Genomic DNA, 16,409 nt, shown 5'->3' on the forward strand with positions numbered 1-16,409 from the left:
ATTGGCAGGGAGAAGCAGTTTAGGGCTGGCCTAGGACTTCTGTATATGGAAGTCAAAAGGGTTTTCTGGGAGCTTGAGAGTGAGAGAGGTTTTGAGGATATGGTTACATATTGGGTAAATTCAACTGCTCCCTGTCCAAGATCTTCTGGGTACAAAATGGAAAGTTCCAACAGAAAATTTTCGAGCTTCGTGGGACCTGCCTGTGTGGGTTAGTCCTTGGTCAGATGTGGGAAATCGCCTTTGCACGCAAGGGGAAGGGTGGGGCAGCTAAAGGACCGGCTCAGATTTTGCCAAGTCACTGTGACTCTAGACTGAAATCTCTGAGAGACTTGTCTCTAGTGTGAGTGAATTCGTTTCTTCTTTTCAGCGTTCTGATTCTGCTCTTAGAAACTGCAAAAGGTGGCCCTTGGGTGTACACGCTTGGGTCTCTTCAGCTTTGGTGTCGTTCCCCCCCCCTCTCCACCCCCCCCCCCGAACTCATCTGTGTGGCCCTCCAGGAAGCCAGAGCAAAACTGGCGGGGGAGACAGCAGCCATAGGGAAATATTTGTGTAGCCACAGGTGGAACTTAATAACTTTACACGAAATTTACATCAGAATATAGAACTGGACAAAAAGGTTTTAAATGTCCTTAAATAAAAATTATGTTTGTGGGGCATGGTGGCCCATGCCTTTAATCCCAGCAGTCAGGAGTGAGCCGCAAACGGAACTTGTGAGTTGAAGACTAGCCTGGTCAATGTAGTAATTTCTAGGATAGTTAAGGCTACATGGTAAGAACCTTTCCCAAAACAAAACAAAAATGGTAAAGTTATCCTACAGAACTTGTAGGGCCTTGTCAGGAAGTCAAAGGGGGAGCTGTTAGAGTAACTGACTGCTTTTCCAGAGGACCCTTTTTAGTTCCCAGCACCTAATGGGGCTGCCCACAACCACTTGTAACTCAGCTACAGGGGATCCAGCATCCTCATCTGACCTCCATGGGCGCGCACACACACACACACACACACACACACACACACACACACACACACTTTTTTTAAGTGACAAGCAAGGGACTTTTTTTTTAAGTGACTAGCAAGAGAATATGTAGGAGATGGTGGGAGCCCTCACCCAGCACTTGGCTGGAAGGGTCCCTTAGGTCTCAAATCTAGAACAAATGTCTAACCGAGGTCCCTGTTATGAAAGCAGACCTGGCCACCAGATTCTCCTAGCATCCTTCAGTCCCTACTTGTTATAGGTTATGACTGGCATACCCTGCCTCCTACCCTGAATTATCCAGCTCAGGAGCTGACCTGCCTTCCCGGAGCAGTTCTTTCTTATAAGATCTAGCCATTTTGGCAAAGTATATATCATCTAGGTTTTTTTTGTTTTTTGTTTTTTTTTTTGGTTGTTGTTTTTTTTTTTTTTTTTTTTTTTTTTTTTACCTTCCTGGTGTCTGGCTGTCTCCTTCTTATATGGCCCAGCTCAGTGACATGATCCCTCTGGACTCTCCCATGTCTCTGTCTCTGACTACACTGTCTCTCTACAATAAAACTCCTCCGTCATATACAGGAGAGCAGTCTTGTCCTCCCTATTTTTTCATTCAGGGTCAGGAGTTCAAGGTCCCCCTCAGTATTGAGATCAGGCCATGCTCTACTCTAAGTCACAGCTATGGTGTAAAAACAGTGGTACTTCAGGCTGTGCAGTGCCTTAGGCCACTCCATTTTACAAGGACCCAGAAATTATACCAACAGCAGCATCCATCCAGCACACACTCATAAATGGCTTACTCCGGGGTTGGGGATTTAGCTCAGTGGTAGAGCGCTTGCCTAGCAAGCGCAAGGCCCTGGGTTCGGTCCCCAGCTCCAAAAAAAAAAAAAAAAAAAAAAAGGGCTGGAGAGATGGCTCAGTGGTTAAGAGCACTGACTGCTCTTCCAGAGGTCCTGAGTTCAAATCCCAGCAACCACATGGTGGCTCACAGCCATCTGTAATGAGATCTGATGTCCTCTTCTGGTGTGTCTGAAGACAGCTACAGTGTACTTACATGTAAATAAATAAATAAATATTTTAAAAAAATAAAAAAAAATAAATGGCTTACTCCAGGGGACATATCCTTGGGTTTACGGGGGAGATGGAAAGCTGTCCCATGGTATAGCAGGCACAGAGGTTCTTACGCTCACAGTAAGTGCTGGGGGGAACAGAGAATGTTAAGCATGCAGGGTTGTCTCTTCGAGGTGAAAGGCTGGGAGTAGAGGTGGTTGATAGCCTAGTGACCTTTGTGCTATCAGTGTGACCGACCGAGACCACACCAGATCCTCCCCCTGACCCTTCTCTTAAACTTCTTTTCTCAGTCAGTCTTTAGAATGGATCTTGTGGATGTCATTTGGACTTCACACAGAGTTTTGATGTAGTCTTAAGCTTTGCATGGGGTTGAGTTTACTATCGCCAGGAAACTTTCGTCAGACTCTGCTGTGCTTAAATAAACTATTGGGATCAGACTCTTGAAGTTTGAACCAACACCCGCTACTGAGTCGTGTTGAACGAAACCTTGGATCGTTGGCTGTGGTATTCACAGAGACGCCCCAAGCATGGGTGCATTCAAATCATACCAGGGAAACCAGGCCCAAGAGCTTACTGACCCTCCAGACTGAGGAGCGGGTTCCCCCACATGGACTGCATGTGCTCCCTCACATGGCAATGGCACGGCCCCACACCAACCTATCATCCAAGAGCTGGTATGTGCAGCCAGAGCTGGGGACCCCCTATTCTGCTCTGCCCCTCACTGTTGATGCAACCTGCTTGCCTGTCTGGATCTGGACCTAACCTGCTGCTCTTCCCTGCTCCTGACCTATTTCTTGCTCTGGTCCTGGTTCAGCCTTTTCACCTTTTCACCGAATTCTGCAGCTTCGTTCGAAAACCTGACTCCGGCAGCAGCTCTGCCAGGAGCTCCCTCCACACACTGGTCTTGTTCCTTGTCTATGTGGCTACTCTCTCAGCACATTATTGAAACCCCTTGGGTTCTACAGCAGTGCTCATTCTTTAACCCACAGAGATAGGGATAAAGGGATAGATAGATAGATAGATAGATAGATAGATAGATAGATAGATAGACAGACGGATAGATAGATAGATAGATACATAGATAGATGATAGATATATACAGAGAAAGAAAGATAGAAACAGAGATAGAGAGATAGAGAGACAGAGAGATAGAGACAGAGAGACAGATAGATAGTGATATGGATTTAGTGATGTGTGATATGAATTAATATTTGCAATTAAAATTGGAATAAAGCTGGGCAAGTTAATGTATTCTTTTAATCTCAGCACTTGGGCACCAGAGGCAGGCAGATATTTGAGTCTAAGGCAAGACTGGTCCACATAGCTAGTTCTAGAACAGCCAGAGCTACATAGGGGGACCCTGTCTCAAAAACAAAGAAAGAAACAAAAGGGTTGAAATAAAGAACCTATGTGCATGTGCCTTGGCCAAGCTCCCGAAGTAGGGTAGACTTCATAACAGAGTGCCACCATTAAAAGTGCTCAACCTTATGACTTTTCTGTTACTTGATAAATTCTGACACTGAGGAAAAGACATGAGTGCAGTCTCCTGTTTCTGGTGACAGGACAGTGACAAACCTTGTCATGGATCTCAGTGGATTCTCATCCTGGTCAGGGCAAAGCTGAAATAACACAACGGGATATAAGAGGGAAGAAAGAAATATCAGCTGTGGCTGGCAAGGAGAACAAGGACAATTTTTAAAGCTGTGCTCTTCCCAGACAAAGAAAAGGTGAGAGTTTATTAGGGAGGCTGATACCTGTTCCTATGGGGGAGGTACTTTGTGGAGGGCACATTCCTGCACATGCTCAGTTTGCACTAGAATCTGGAAATAAAAGTATGCCCTGAAGGTTCCTTAACACAGTGACTGCCCTCGAAGGTGCCAGCCTTGCTTAACTACGAACAGTTGAAGAGACACAAGACCTCACTTCAAAAAACGAAAATAGGGGCTGGGGGTATAGCTTCGCTGTGGAGGCTACCTGCTTCCTCACGAGATGCTGCGTGACCAGCCAGCTTAGGCTATCATGGCCAATTCAACCCTCAAACAATGAGCTAGAGTAGCCACCTCAGGCTGCTTCTGTCTCAGAAACAGACAAATGTCTCACACACCACATAATATTGAACACTGGGTTTTCTGGTGTTTCCCTAAAGTTTGTGCCTGAGGGTCATCTCTCAGCTGTAAACAAATGCCAGTTTAAAAAACTGTAGAGAATAAGAGTTTATTCTGGAGTCATTTTGAGTGGCCCTGGCCTGGGAACACTGATTTGGGGTACCCCAAATTCCAAGTTCCAATGTGGGTGCAGCCTCACAGGTTTTTACAGTTTTACGGATCAGAGTCATAAGTTAAGGCAACTTTACGTTGGTGGGTACATTGGGGAGGTGGATACGTCGAGATGGGGGACAGGATGTGTTTTATAGGCCAAGATGCTATCTGGTGACATTCTCAGCTCTTGGATGGGCGGAAGTGACACTGCCATATCCAGTGGAAACAGGACGAGTCGCAGAGCCAGCACGACTGCTTGACACAGTTCTAGAAAAGCTGAGCCCAACACTGCAATCGCTGTCCTTCAGTCTGTCAGTTTTAGGTTTTGGTCTCTGTGTGTTTCATTTTGGGAACTTTCTACATTATGATTCGTTTTATGTTTGAGTCTTTTAAGGAAAATCCTAAAATTAACTTTGCCCACTCTTTGGATGTCTCCCTTATGGCCTGGAGATCCGTAAGCATGGATAAACACATAACCAGATGAGGCCATGACTCCAGGAATCCACTTGGGGTATCTGCCCCTGAGCAAACTCAAAACAGCAGAATTAGTGCAGGGTAAACAGAGACACATGACAAACTCTGACTGGCCAGGAGAAAAGGTTACAGACTCAAGGCCTCCTTTTACAATCTGCTTAGAGATTTCGGAAAATGTAAGCTCGAGAGTCATACAGGATACGTCGCTGGAGGAACAGTACTCAGAAAGTGAGACAGATTGACTAAACTTCCCTACGTTAGAGCAGAGGATGAAACACATAATAAGTTAGGCATTAATGTTTGCTATTCTTCAAAAGACCACTTCACATATTTTCTGTTCATCTCAAGTACTTTCAGACTGCAAACACTGCCAACCTGGAAGCAGGCTGTCATATAATGTGGTTGCTTTGAAGGAGACGTCTTTAGATTCTTTACATTGGAGTTACAGGACTGATAATAAAAATAAATTCTGTTCTGTTTCTATTTTCTAATTATGACTGAGCTTGTATTGAAAAATCAAACACAGGGGTTGGGGATTTAGCTCAGTGGTAGAGCACTTGCCTAGCAAGTGCAAGGCCCTGGGTTCGATCCCCAGCTACAAAAAAAAAAAAAAAAGAAAGAAAGAAAAAGAAAAGTCAAACACATAGCCTATACTTCCTGCATAACCATTAGACTGTCTTTGTTCTGTGAAACCTGTATAAATAAAGTACCTCATTGCTAGTCAAAGCTGCTAGGTTACCCTGACCATTGCCTGACTCATTCCAGCCCTCCTCTTCGTCAGAGCCCCACCACCACCACCACACCCGTAGGCCAACAGGCACAGGGCTGTTATAGCTTCTGTGGGGTTTTTAATTCTGTGATCTGCTAAGTTATAGCTTCTATGAGGTTTTTACTTATTATCACAAGATGTCAGTTCCAGAAAGTTAAAACTAGCCCAAGATAATTAGCCTCTGAACCTACGAAATTCCAGTCTCTCCACAGTACTGAAATTCTAATTGATCCATCAGTCTCTGCAGTCACAGGTTCCTTCCAGTGTTTTCTTTTTTTGTTCCAGCCAGAGAGCCAGAGAGCTTCTTTTCAGGAATTTTTTTCCCTTGAGTCAGGGTTTCTCTTGTGTAGGGTTTCCTGGCTGTCCTGGAACTAGATCTGTAGACCAGGCTGGTCTTGAACTCACAGAGATATGCCTGCCTTGGTCTCCTGAGTGCTGGGATTAAAAAGGCTTGGGCCACTACCTGGCTTCAGTCTGCCTTCTTTGTTTTAGAATTATTTATTTAATGTACATGAGTACACTGTAGCTGTGTTCAGACACACCACAAGAGGGCATCGGATCCCATTGCAGATCCCACAATGTGGATGCTGGGAATTGAACTCAGGACCTCTGGATGAGCAGTCAGTGCTCTTAACCACTGAGCCATCTCTCCAGCCTCAGCCTGCTCTCTTGTAGAATCCAAGAACCTCCAGCCCAGGGATGGTACCACCCATGATGGGCTGGGCCCTCCCCTATCAATCACTAATTAAGAAAATGCCCTACAGCTGGATCATACCGAGGAGCATTTTCTCAATCTCGGGTCCCTCTTCAGGTGACTCTAGCTTGTGTCAAGTTGACATAAGACTAGCCAGGACATGGGAGACATGGATTGGCACTGCACTGTCTTTAAGTTTCTGTCATGTTTCTGTTTGTGGTCATTACAAGGCCATAGGACTCCCATGGTCTTGTATGAAACAGGCCTTTCTCCCAGGGCTCTGTATGCAGCGGACATTGCTTGTGGGGTATCCTTCCCCGCACTGAGGGGGAGGCAGGGCCAGGAACTGTGAAGCCTTGTTGATGTCACCATCTAGAAATAAAAAGCCATGGTAGTTGAGTCCCAGGAGTCCTCCTCCTGGTGGAGGTACAGACTCCTCATTAGTCATGGCTGTCACACGTGTCCAGGTGTGGACCAGCACAAGAAGTCCCCAAAGTCACTAATGTTTGCCTGAGCCGTGGCGATGGACTTAGCACACTGCTCACAGCCACTCTGAGGTCTGTCTGGGGATTTGGGTATCTGTTGTCCTCAACAGTTCCTGTGCGTGCCAGCCATACCCCTGCGGGCCACAAGGCCCCAGTCTCAGGGGAGAGACGTTTCTTCACTAAGTCCTGTCTTCTATCTCCACCGCCAGCACAGCGTAGGACACAACTGCTCTGTGGATTCTCTGATTTGCGTCTTGTTGAAATTTGGCTGTTCTATGTGTCTGAATCAGGGCATCGATGAATGGGAGGGCCTCAAGAAAGAAATCGAAATAGCTGCTTGGTGCGTGGCAAGGGAACCAGTTATTCCAAACTACCAGAGGCTGTCTCTAGGTAAAGCTGAGGGAGGGAAATTTCCACGGTTCTGGGGAATGGGAGCCTGGAAGGAAGGATGCCTGTGAGCTGTGAAGTATATAAGAAGCACGTCTGAGTAGAGACTGAGGGAGTCTGGAGGCCACTGTGGACCTGATATGTTGCAAGGCACCATGGGTGCATGTTAACGGGAGAGCCATATATCCCTTTTGATGGAGATAAGAATGGCTGATCTGGCAGGTAGGAACTAGCTTCACAAGTTCCTGAGGGGATGCTGGCTTTCGACAAACTACCCAGGCTTTAGGAGAAGGAGTTTCTTTGAACCTGGTAATCCTCTTTTTCTTTTCTGGCAGGGTCTCAATATATAGCCCAGGCTAGTCTCAGACTTAGAACCCTTCTGTCTCTGCTTCCCAAGAGCTGGGAATACAGGTTTACAGCCACACCCAGCAAAGCGCTCTCAATTTGGTTCATAACAGTAGCTCAGCCCAAAGGACCTTCATAAACTGTAAGGGACTTTCTATTCTCATGTAGAAAATTAAATCTTGGTTGCAGCTCACAGAAGGCAAGGTCGTTGGCGTGAGTTTGACATTCACTAGAAGACCTCCAGGGAAGAACTCAACTGCTCCCAAAGAAAAGGTGCATGCATGTGTTTTGTGTGTGTGTGTGCCTGTGCATGCATGTATGTACATGCATGTGGGGACATTTTTGCCTTCTGACTGGTATGACTCATGCACTGAGCGGCAAGCATTTACTGAAACGTCACCAGATCCAGGCACTTGGCTCTATGAAAGGAGTAAACATTAGCCTCATCCTGCCCCTGGCACTTGAGAGCAAAGCAAGACAATGTGCAGGCCACCTCAGCACCCATCATGGCTCACAGTGTTACATCTTTAGTGATTCAGCTCGATGAAGAGTCTTCTTGCAGAATAAGAAGCTTTGGCCCAGGGCAAGAGCACATAGACGGTGTAGAAGCCCTGGCCCTTTCGGCTCTGCTCTCTCTTTCCATCCCTCTGTGCTGGTTTCACAGGCATCACCTCCACGCCTGGCTTCCTTTTAGGTGCTTGTTTGTTTGTTTGTTTGTTTGTTTGTTTTTTGAGATGTGGTCTCACAGAGCTCACTGACCTTGACCTGCTGGTCCTCCTGCCCCAAGCTAGCCATGCATTTTCTCTTTCTCTTTGGTATTCCTTCATTCTTGTAAGGAGTAAACCCAGAGCCCTAGACCGATTAGCAAACACTTTACTATTGAATAGCCTTTCTGGCTCCCCTTCCCCACTCTGTGCTATTCTCAAGGCTGGCTTCAAAGTCCTGATTTTTCTTTAAATTAAAAAAAAAAAATTCTATGTTTACCTCCATAGTGCCTGAGTTGGAAGTCAGGGAACAACGTGAGGCAGCAGGTTCTCTCCTTCTGTCATGAGAGTCTCAGGGGCCAAACTCAGGCTGTAAGGCTTGGCAGCCCTCTGTTCACCCATTTGTCCATCTGACCTGCCCCTGACCTTTGCCCCCGTCTCCCTCATGCTGGGCCACAGGCACATACCACGCACCACGCACCAGGCTATCTTTTATAGATTTACTTTTATTTTTGCAGCACTGAACCCCCTATTGCAGGGCCTCGTGTGAACTTGGCAAGTGCTCTACCGCTGAGGTAAAACCCTAGCAGGGGTGCACACCTTTAGTTCCAGCACTCAGGGATTAAAGGCAGGCAGATCTCTGTGAGTTCAAGGCCAGCCTGGTCTACAGAGCGAGTTCCAGGACAGCTAGAGCTACAGAGAGAAACCCTGTCTTGAAAAACAAAACAAAGGGCTGGAGAGATTGCTCAGTGGTTAAGAGCCCTGGTTGCTCTTTCCAGAGGTCTGAGTTCAAATCCCAGCAACCACATGGTGGCTCACAACCACTTATAAAGGGATCTGATGTCCTCTTCTGACATATAGATATATATGCAACAGAGCACTCATACAATAAATTAAAAAAAAAACCAAACAAACCCAAAACAAAAACAAAACAACCCTTTGAGATGAACTGTCTAGACTGACTTGAACTGTCATCTAGACAGCACTTGTCTCCAGCCTTAGCCCCATGAGCTGGGACTACCAGCCTGTGTCACCAGGCTGTTATCCCTTATCAATTACTAAGGAAATCAGAAGTCAGGCATTCTGCCCCAAAACCAATGATCAAACAAGGACAGACCATGCTCCAGGAGTTTGAACTGCATTTTACACATGAAATAAGGCCATTCTCATCCTTTGGCAGGAAGTGAACATTTATTTACCACACAGGTATGTCCATTAGTGTTTGTTTAGTGGTCTTGCCTCTTCTGAGGCAGCGTCTCACCATGTAGTCCTGGCTGACTGGAGCTCACATGTGTAGAGCAGACAGGCCTAGGAGCCAGAGCGGTTTGTGCCTCCGAAGTGCTGGGATGGAGGTGAACACTTGGCACGTTTGGCGGTTTAGTCTTTCTCAGCTTGCAGCACCTTCGCCCTAAAGTCTCAATCTTCTCACAGCAGTCAAGTATGATGCTCCGTTTGGGGGAGAAAAGCTGAGACTCAGAGTTCTTTTTTTTTTTTTTTTTTTCTTTTTTCTTTTTTTCGGAGCTAGGGACCGAACCCAGGGCCTTGCTCTCGCTAGGCAAGCGCTCTACCACTGAGCTAAATCCCCAACCCCCAGAGTTCTTTTTTTGTTGTTGTTTTGTTTTCCAAGACAGGGTTTCTCTAAGTAGCTCTGACTGTCCTGGAACTTAGTCTGTAGACCAAGCTGGTGTCGAACTCATAAGAGATCCCCCTGCCGTCTCTGCCTCCAAAGTGCTGGGTTAAAAGCCACTACCATCTGGCTTGTCTGGGAGATCTTTTTCCCAGAGTTACAACAAGATCCAGGGACTTGAATCCATACTTAGGCTCCAATCTAGCCCCTTGCTAAGCTCGTCTCTTATGCTTAGAGCCCTGGGGATCTATAGTAAACAGTGTGCCATTATAGCGCTGTGCCGTAGATCGGCAAACCATAGAAGTGAAGGTTACCTTAGGCTGAGGTGGCTCAGTGGGAAAACACCGCTTAGCATTCAGGAGGCTGTGTGTACATCCTCAGCGCCAAATACACTTAAACAAAGGCCGCACTTGAACGGATGACATCTCTAGACGCGGATGGCTGTTGACTTCTCAAACTGTAGGACTCTCTACATAAGGAGAAATAGTTAATTATTTGCAGGACACTTGTTACTTTTCTCCTTACTGCAACCAAATACCAGGCAAGAAACAACTTTAGGGAGGAGGGTTGTGCTGGCTCATGGTTTGAGGGGACACAGGCCATCGTCATGGGGAAGGCATGGTAGCCAGTGGCTTTGCAGCAGCTGCCTGCTCACATCTCAGTGGACAGGAAGGAAGGTGGAGACTGGGAAGGAAGTTCAACAAGGCCAGAAAGCTCTAGAATCGTCCCCTCAGCAACTCATTCCTTTCTGCTAGACCCTGTCTCTCAAACAAGCCAGGGATTGAGGGCTCAAACACACGAGTCTATGAGGGATACTCATCAAACCATAACAATACTTGTCAACAACACAACTTTGGACATGGATAAAAAGATCAGAAAGAGGGGTTGGGGATTTAGCTCAGTGGTAGAGCGCTTGCCTAGCAAGCGCAAGGCCCTGGGTTCGGTCCCCAGCTCCGGAAAAAAAAAAAAAAAAAAAAAAGATCAGAAAGAAAAGGATTTCCCTAAGTCCAGAGTGAAAGCTGTGCTCCAGTTTGCTCATCTCAGTGCCCATTCAGATGGTGCTCTGTGCTGATCTTACACATCCTGTGTGCGGGAGCCTTTGCTTCTGTGTCATGTCCCTCATACAAGCTCCGACACCAGAATGTCCCTTCTCCTCCTAAGGAGTGGCCTGTCATTGGTAATTGCTGTGGAGGACTTGAGTTTCGATGCCAGCACTCATGTCAAAAGCTCGAATTCATGACTCTTCGGCCTCTACCTCTCATTCTGGGAAACAGGACATGAGACAGGAAGGGGAGTTCAGTGGACCCTCACTGAAAAACCAGTCTGGAACTTTGCTGCAACTCCACAAGCAAACTAGGTGGCAGTGGCCACCTTTCCCCATTCCTCCCACCAGGAAAAGGTATGAACGTCATCTTTCAAAAGCGGGCAAATTCTTATCTACCTTGTATCTAAGAAATCCCAATTGTTTTCTTTGCAACCCATGTATACTTGACTTAAAAAAAATTTTTTTTGGAGGGGATCATTTTTGAGACAAGGTCTCGCTACAGAGTACAGAGTCCCCAGAATAACTAGACATGGCTGACCTCAACTCAGATTTTGCTTGCATCTCTCCTGACAGCTGCGATTAAAAGTGTGTACCACTACTGTCCAGCCAATTAGAAAAGCTATTTTTAAGGGAATCTTTTAAAGCCAGGTGTGGCGGTGCACACCTTTGGTCCCAGCACTCAGGGGACAGCCAGTGCTTAGCAGCCACCTCACGGTCCCAACAAGTAGTCAGTCACTTTTCAGAAGCACACACAGACTAAGCTGAAGTCTCAGCCTATCTGGCGATAACTGGTCAAGTCCCATAGGCCCGAGAGAGAACACCTCTGTGCCCTGAGCTCCTGTAACAGTTAGACGCTTGGCCTGGTGACACTGTATGATGGCAGCTGTAAAGACAAGAGCAGCTGATGTAAGTGAACTGCCCTGGCTGCTTTCCATCGAGGATTATTTCAGAGAAGGGCTTTTCCTGAATTTGATTAATGTACTGCAGTCATAGAAATGGCCAACTGTCAGTCCATCCGTCCGTTCTCCAGGAGACACATACTTGACAGTTGCATATAAAGACACCAAATGTTATTAAATGTGGACCCAAATGAAAGGCTGCAGGGTGCATTCACTGTACTGATTTTCCTGGATGACTCAACTTAAAAAAAAAAAAGGTTAAAAATTTAAAGATTTATTGTAGAATACTTATAATTTCTGGCACACACACACACACACACACACACACACACACAAACCATATATAGTTGATCCTTAGTGTCCATGTCCACCAAGGATACGAGAACTTAAACACAGAGGCGCTGGCCATCAGGTTTATTAGAAAAAGGTTATCGTGTGGTTATTTGTCCTTTGAACTTCTGGGCTCAGCCTTTGCTCCAAGCTCCCTCCCATGGTGGAGCCCTGGCTCTGCATATTCACAGACGGGGCAGCCATATCAGACTGCAAAGCCACACAACAGAGTCTCAGGCAGTTGGGAGAGCCAGGCCCACTGCTTCTGTCTAGATGGTTTGCAGAGCAGACACTGGGGATGACACTACAGCCTCCTCAGCAGCTAGCCAGTCTGCTTTGCCTGCAGGGCTTACGATGTCACCTTTTCTTTACAAACTTCTTTCTGGAAGCATTGGGATTTAAGCGTCTCCTCCCAGCACCCAACATGCTGTCCCGGACTTGCAGGATGGCTGAGCGGCTGGAGATGTCATTCTCTGCGAAGGGAGAAACCCCAGCTATGTAGTCGGGGGCAAACACGTTGGTCTTCTGCCTGGCCTTGTGGGAGAGTCGCAGCTGGGGGAAGCGCTGATCCTCGGTCAGGTGGGGGTTGACGGCATATTTGCCCCCTTTTGGAGTGGGTAGTGAGTACTGTGATAAGAAGAAGACTGTTAGAACAGAAAGCCCAGCTCACACAGGGCCTCATGCAGTCACACAGAACTGTCCTGCCCACTGTGTGCCAACAAGACAAGTATCTCCCACGCCATTCTTCCTCAGTTGACAGATGAAAAACCACAGGTAGCGTCTTACAGGCAGCGTCTTAACTACACACACTCAGCTAAGGACAAATGGACAGAGCTTCAAGAAGCTGAGGTTCGGGGCTGGGGATTTAGCTCAGTGGTAGAGCGCTTACCTAGGAAGCGCAAGGCCCTGGGTTCGGTCCCCAGCTCCGAAAAAAAGAACCAAAAAAAAAAAAAAAAAAAAAAAGAAGCTGAGGTTCTTTCCACAGAGGTGCACGTCCGCAGCTCTGCAACGGCCACACAGGCTCAAGGCCGAGCAAAGGTAGACTTATCCTGAGAAAAGGTATTACACAGGTTTTACGAGTGGGGGTGAGGCGATCTTAAATGTGAAATGCACTATGTGGTGCTGGGTTAGATGCAGGGCTGTAATCTTTGCCGCTGAAAAGCTTGCTTGGCTGGGCATGGTGGTACACTTCCAAGATCCTGGTATTTGGATGAGAGGTAAGAGGATCAGGAGTTCAAGGTCATCCTTGGCCAGCAAAAACTATCTTACCTAAAATAAGCACTTAAACTCCAGAGAGAGGGGCTGGGCTGTAGCTCAGTTGGCTGAGTGCTGGCCTAGTAGGCACGGATACCTGGGCCTTGATCCCCAGCATCATCTATATCAGGAGAGCTGGCATGAACCAACAGTCCCAGCACGCAGGAAGTAGAGGCAGGAGGAAACGAGAGACTGTTCCAAACCAAGCCAAAGCAAAGCAAAGCAAAGCACACACCCACACACCTTACCCACACCTTTACACCATCGTCATATGCACACCTCACTATACACATACCCTAAGAGAAAGGGCTTATTCTACGGTGGGGACAAGAGTTCGAAATCTGGAAACATCCGGCTGTGTTAGAAGAGTAAGAGCAAAGAGCTGCAAAGCAGAATGTGTTTGCAGGGTTCTCACTAAGCATGGAGGCAGGGGCAGGTGGGGCCTTTGAGTCCTAGTCTACAGAGTGGCCTTGGTCATGGTGACTCTTCACAGTGGTAGAAGAGTAACTAAGACACAATTCATAAATAGACGAATAAGGCAGCCAGGGGCACAGGCCAGGAGTCCCAGCTACTTAGGGAGGCTGAGGCAGGAGGATTATGAATTCACTCACCTTTAAAGGGTGTGAGTGGTGGGTAGATGGCTCAGTGGGTAAAGTGTTTGCTGTACAAATTAAGGAACCAACTCCAGATCCCAGCACCCACATAAAAACCAGGGGTGGTAGCACCTGCCTAAACCCAGTGCTGGGGGCAAGAGAAAAAGACAAGACTCACTGGCCAAGCAGTCCAGCTGAGATGCTGAGTTCTAGGGCAGTGGGACTCTGTCTCAAGAAAGTAAGATGGAGGCCAGGTATGATGGTGTGTAGGCCTTTAATACCAGCACTTGGGATGTGGAGACAGGTGGATCTCTCGGAGTTCAAGATCAATATGGTCTACACAAGTTCCGGGACAGTCAGAGCTACTCAATGACACACCCTGCCTCAAAAAACAAGCAAACAAACAAACAACAACAACAACAACAACAAAAGAAAACAACAACAACAACAACAACAACAACAAAAAACAAAGCAAACCCAACGAACAACATTAAGAAAAGAGAAGGAAGGAGAGTGGAAGAAGACACCTGACACACACCTCCGCCTTGCCCAGGCAGGTACCACCACCCACACACAAATAAAATCAAAGAAATGGGGATTGGGCTGCATCTCAGCAGAGTCTGAGCAGCAAGTGTGGAGCCGGGGTCCAACCCCAGCATCACAAAAATAAGTAAGCAAATACAAAGTTCTTATTCGTAAATAGAACACAGAATAGAGAAGGCCTGCCAATATTAGAAAACAGTTATTCAGGGTTGGTGAGATGACTCAGCAGTGAAGAGCACCGACTGCTCTTCCAGAGGTCCTGAGTTCAATTCCCAGCAACCACATGGTGGCTCACAACCATCTGTAATGGGATCTGATGCCGTCTTCTGGTGTGTCTGAAGACAGCAACAGTGTACTTATAATAAATAAATAAATAAATAAATAAATCTTTAAAAAAAAAAAAAAGTTATTCAGCCTTTAATCCCCGCAGAGGCAGGCAGATCCCCGAGTTCCAGAAGAGCCAGGGCCATCCTGGGAAATTCAAAACAACTCACACAAAACTAAAACCAACCAAACAAGAACCAGCACAGTTATGTGACATTAACAATGTCACAGCTGACCCACACAATTACTCAGAGTGACTGTGACTTTACAGGAAGGATCCATCTCAATCAAGGGACAAGTGTCACCTGCGATGTACCCTCCTTCACCTCAACACAGAGGACCCAGCACTGCCAAGTTGCCCACACCAAAACACTGAAGCTGGTGTGTGCACACCAGCAATCCTGGCACTCAGGAGACTGAGGCAGGGGATTTCGGAGTCTGAGGACCACAGCTGAGTGGGACCGGCTGCTGCACCAACACTTCCTGATCCTGACTCTTAACTGTGGAGCTATGGCTCCGGGACCCCCTCCCATCTTCTAGTGACTGAGCTCCAGTCTGTAGCCATGTGGACCTCCCACCTTATAGACATTCTGTCAGTTATATTGAACGCTATAACTAGAGGTGTAAACCACCATACCTGCTGTTCTTCCTTGATCTGTTCACACAAACCCAGGATGCCCTGTGTTGGGCATTCATCTGTGCTGGTCACACATATGGCCTGTCCTGCCTTCTTCCTATCTGGGTACTTAACATGGGTTCTGGCCCTACCAGCAGAAGAGACTAGCTGGCTCTCTTGTTATTCTCTGGTCGTTTTCTGAAATTGGTTCTAGTAGCCAAGGCTGGCCTTGAACTCTTGCTCTTCCTGCCTCCACCCAAGTGCTGGGATTCCAGGTGTGCATCATCCTCTGCCCAGTTCTCTCTTGGTCATTTGATTCCCAAGTTAGGGGTTCAGGATACACGCCACCTACCCGGAGGCCTCGAGGATTCAGAACTTTCGGGTTTCGGGAGAAATGCATGTGCAAGGTACCGTCATCATTGATAGTCACAGACACTTTCTTCAGGGTCTTGTTCCCACAATGCCCACAGAACACTCGGTTCATGTCCGATGTTGTCCTAAGGGACACAAAAGAAAGACCGCACGCTAGCCCCACAGGCAGGAGACCCTACCTCCAGCCTCAGAGAAGAAAATGGTAATGCAGAAAAAGCTAGTCTTGTTAAGTCATATTATCTTCCAAAAACCAAAGCCTATGCTAAGGAAGATGCGGCAAAGGGAAGCTCCCTGCCTTAGGGAGAGAAGGGCAAGGATGTCACACTGTGGCCAGGAAAAGAGCAGGGTGTGGCACATGAACAGTACACACCACTCGCCCACTCAGGAAAAGGGCAGGGTGTAGGCATTTTCTATGTGCCAAATACCCTGCCACACTCCTGACTTCCACTCCCAGGTCCTTACAACAAACATCCCAATCTAAAGACCTAAGAAGACAACTAACCAGTACCCACAGAGTCATGCAGACGTGAACCCAGATACTCCCGATTCGCAGACTACTCTGTGTGTGTAGATGGAGAACTCTACACGTGAAGGAGCCATGACAAACAATGAATCCCATGCCGCCATCACCCAGCTCCTCTAGCCTCCTGTGTCA

The 16,409-nt window shown here is 47.1% G+C and overlaps 1 protein-coding gene and 1 long non-coding RNA gene across 8 annotated transcripts in view; one reads left to right on the forward strand and one right to left on the reverse strand.

Moving 5' to 3' along the window:
- Window positions 1–16,409, forward strand: part of LOC147999446 (uncharacterized) — an 18,964-nt gene continuing 2,555 nt past the window's right edge. Inside the window, exons 1-2 of the long non-coding RNA XR_015644130.1 lie at window positions 1–208; window positions 7,637–7,720. This is a non-coding gene — a long non-coding RNA (uncharacterized LOC147999446). The remainder of the gene's footprint in view (window positions 209–7,636; window positions 7,721–16,409) is intronic.
- The window catches only part of Nob1 (NIN1 (RPN12) binding protein 1 homolog), a 24,004-nt gene continuing 19,716 nt past the window's right edge, over window positions 12,122–16,409 (reverse strand). For 5 of the 7 annotated variants that reach the window (XR_015643332.1, XM_087594207.1, XM_087594208.1 and 2 more), the window contains 2 exons: window positions 15,735–15,879; window positions 12,122–12,679 (listed from right to left, as the gene is read on the reverse strand). Coding sequence is in view for 4 of the 7 variants with exons in the window: in XM_087594207.1 (XP_087450333.1) it covers window positions 12,410–12,679; window positions 15,735–15,879 (415 nt within the window). In the remaining 3 variants the exon portion in view is untranslated. Of the gene's footprint in view, window positions 12,680–14,077; window positions 15,880–16,409 lie in introns of all 7 variants that reach the window. The other 2 variants (XR_015643331.1, XR_015643333.1) reach the window with 1 other exon arrangement.

Source organism: Rattus norvegicus, chromosome 19 (assembly GCF_021556685.1).
Source record: "Rattus norvegicus strain SHRSP/BbbUtx chromosome 19, alternate assembly SHRSP_T2T, whole genome shotgun sequence".
Lineage (NCBI taxonomy): Eukaryota > Metazoa > Chordata > Mammalia > Rodentia > Muridae > Rattus > Rattus norvegicus.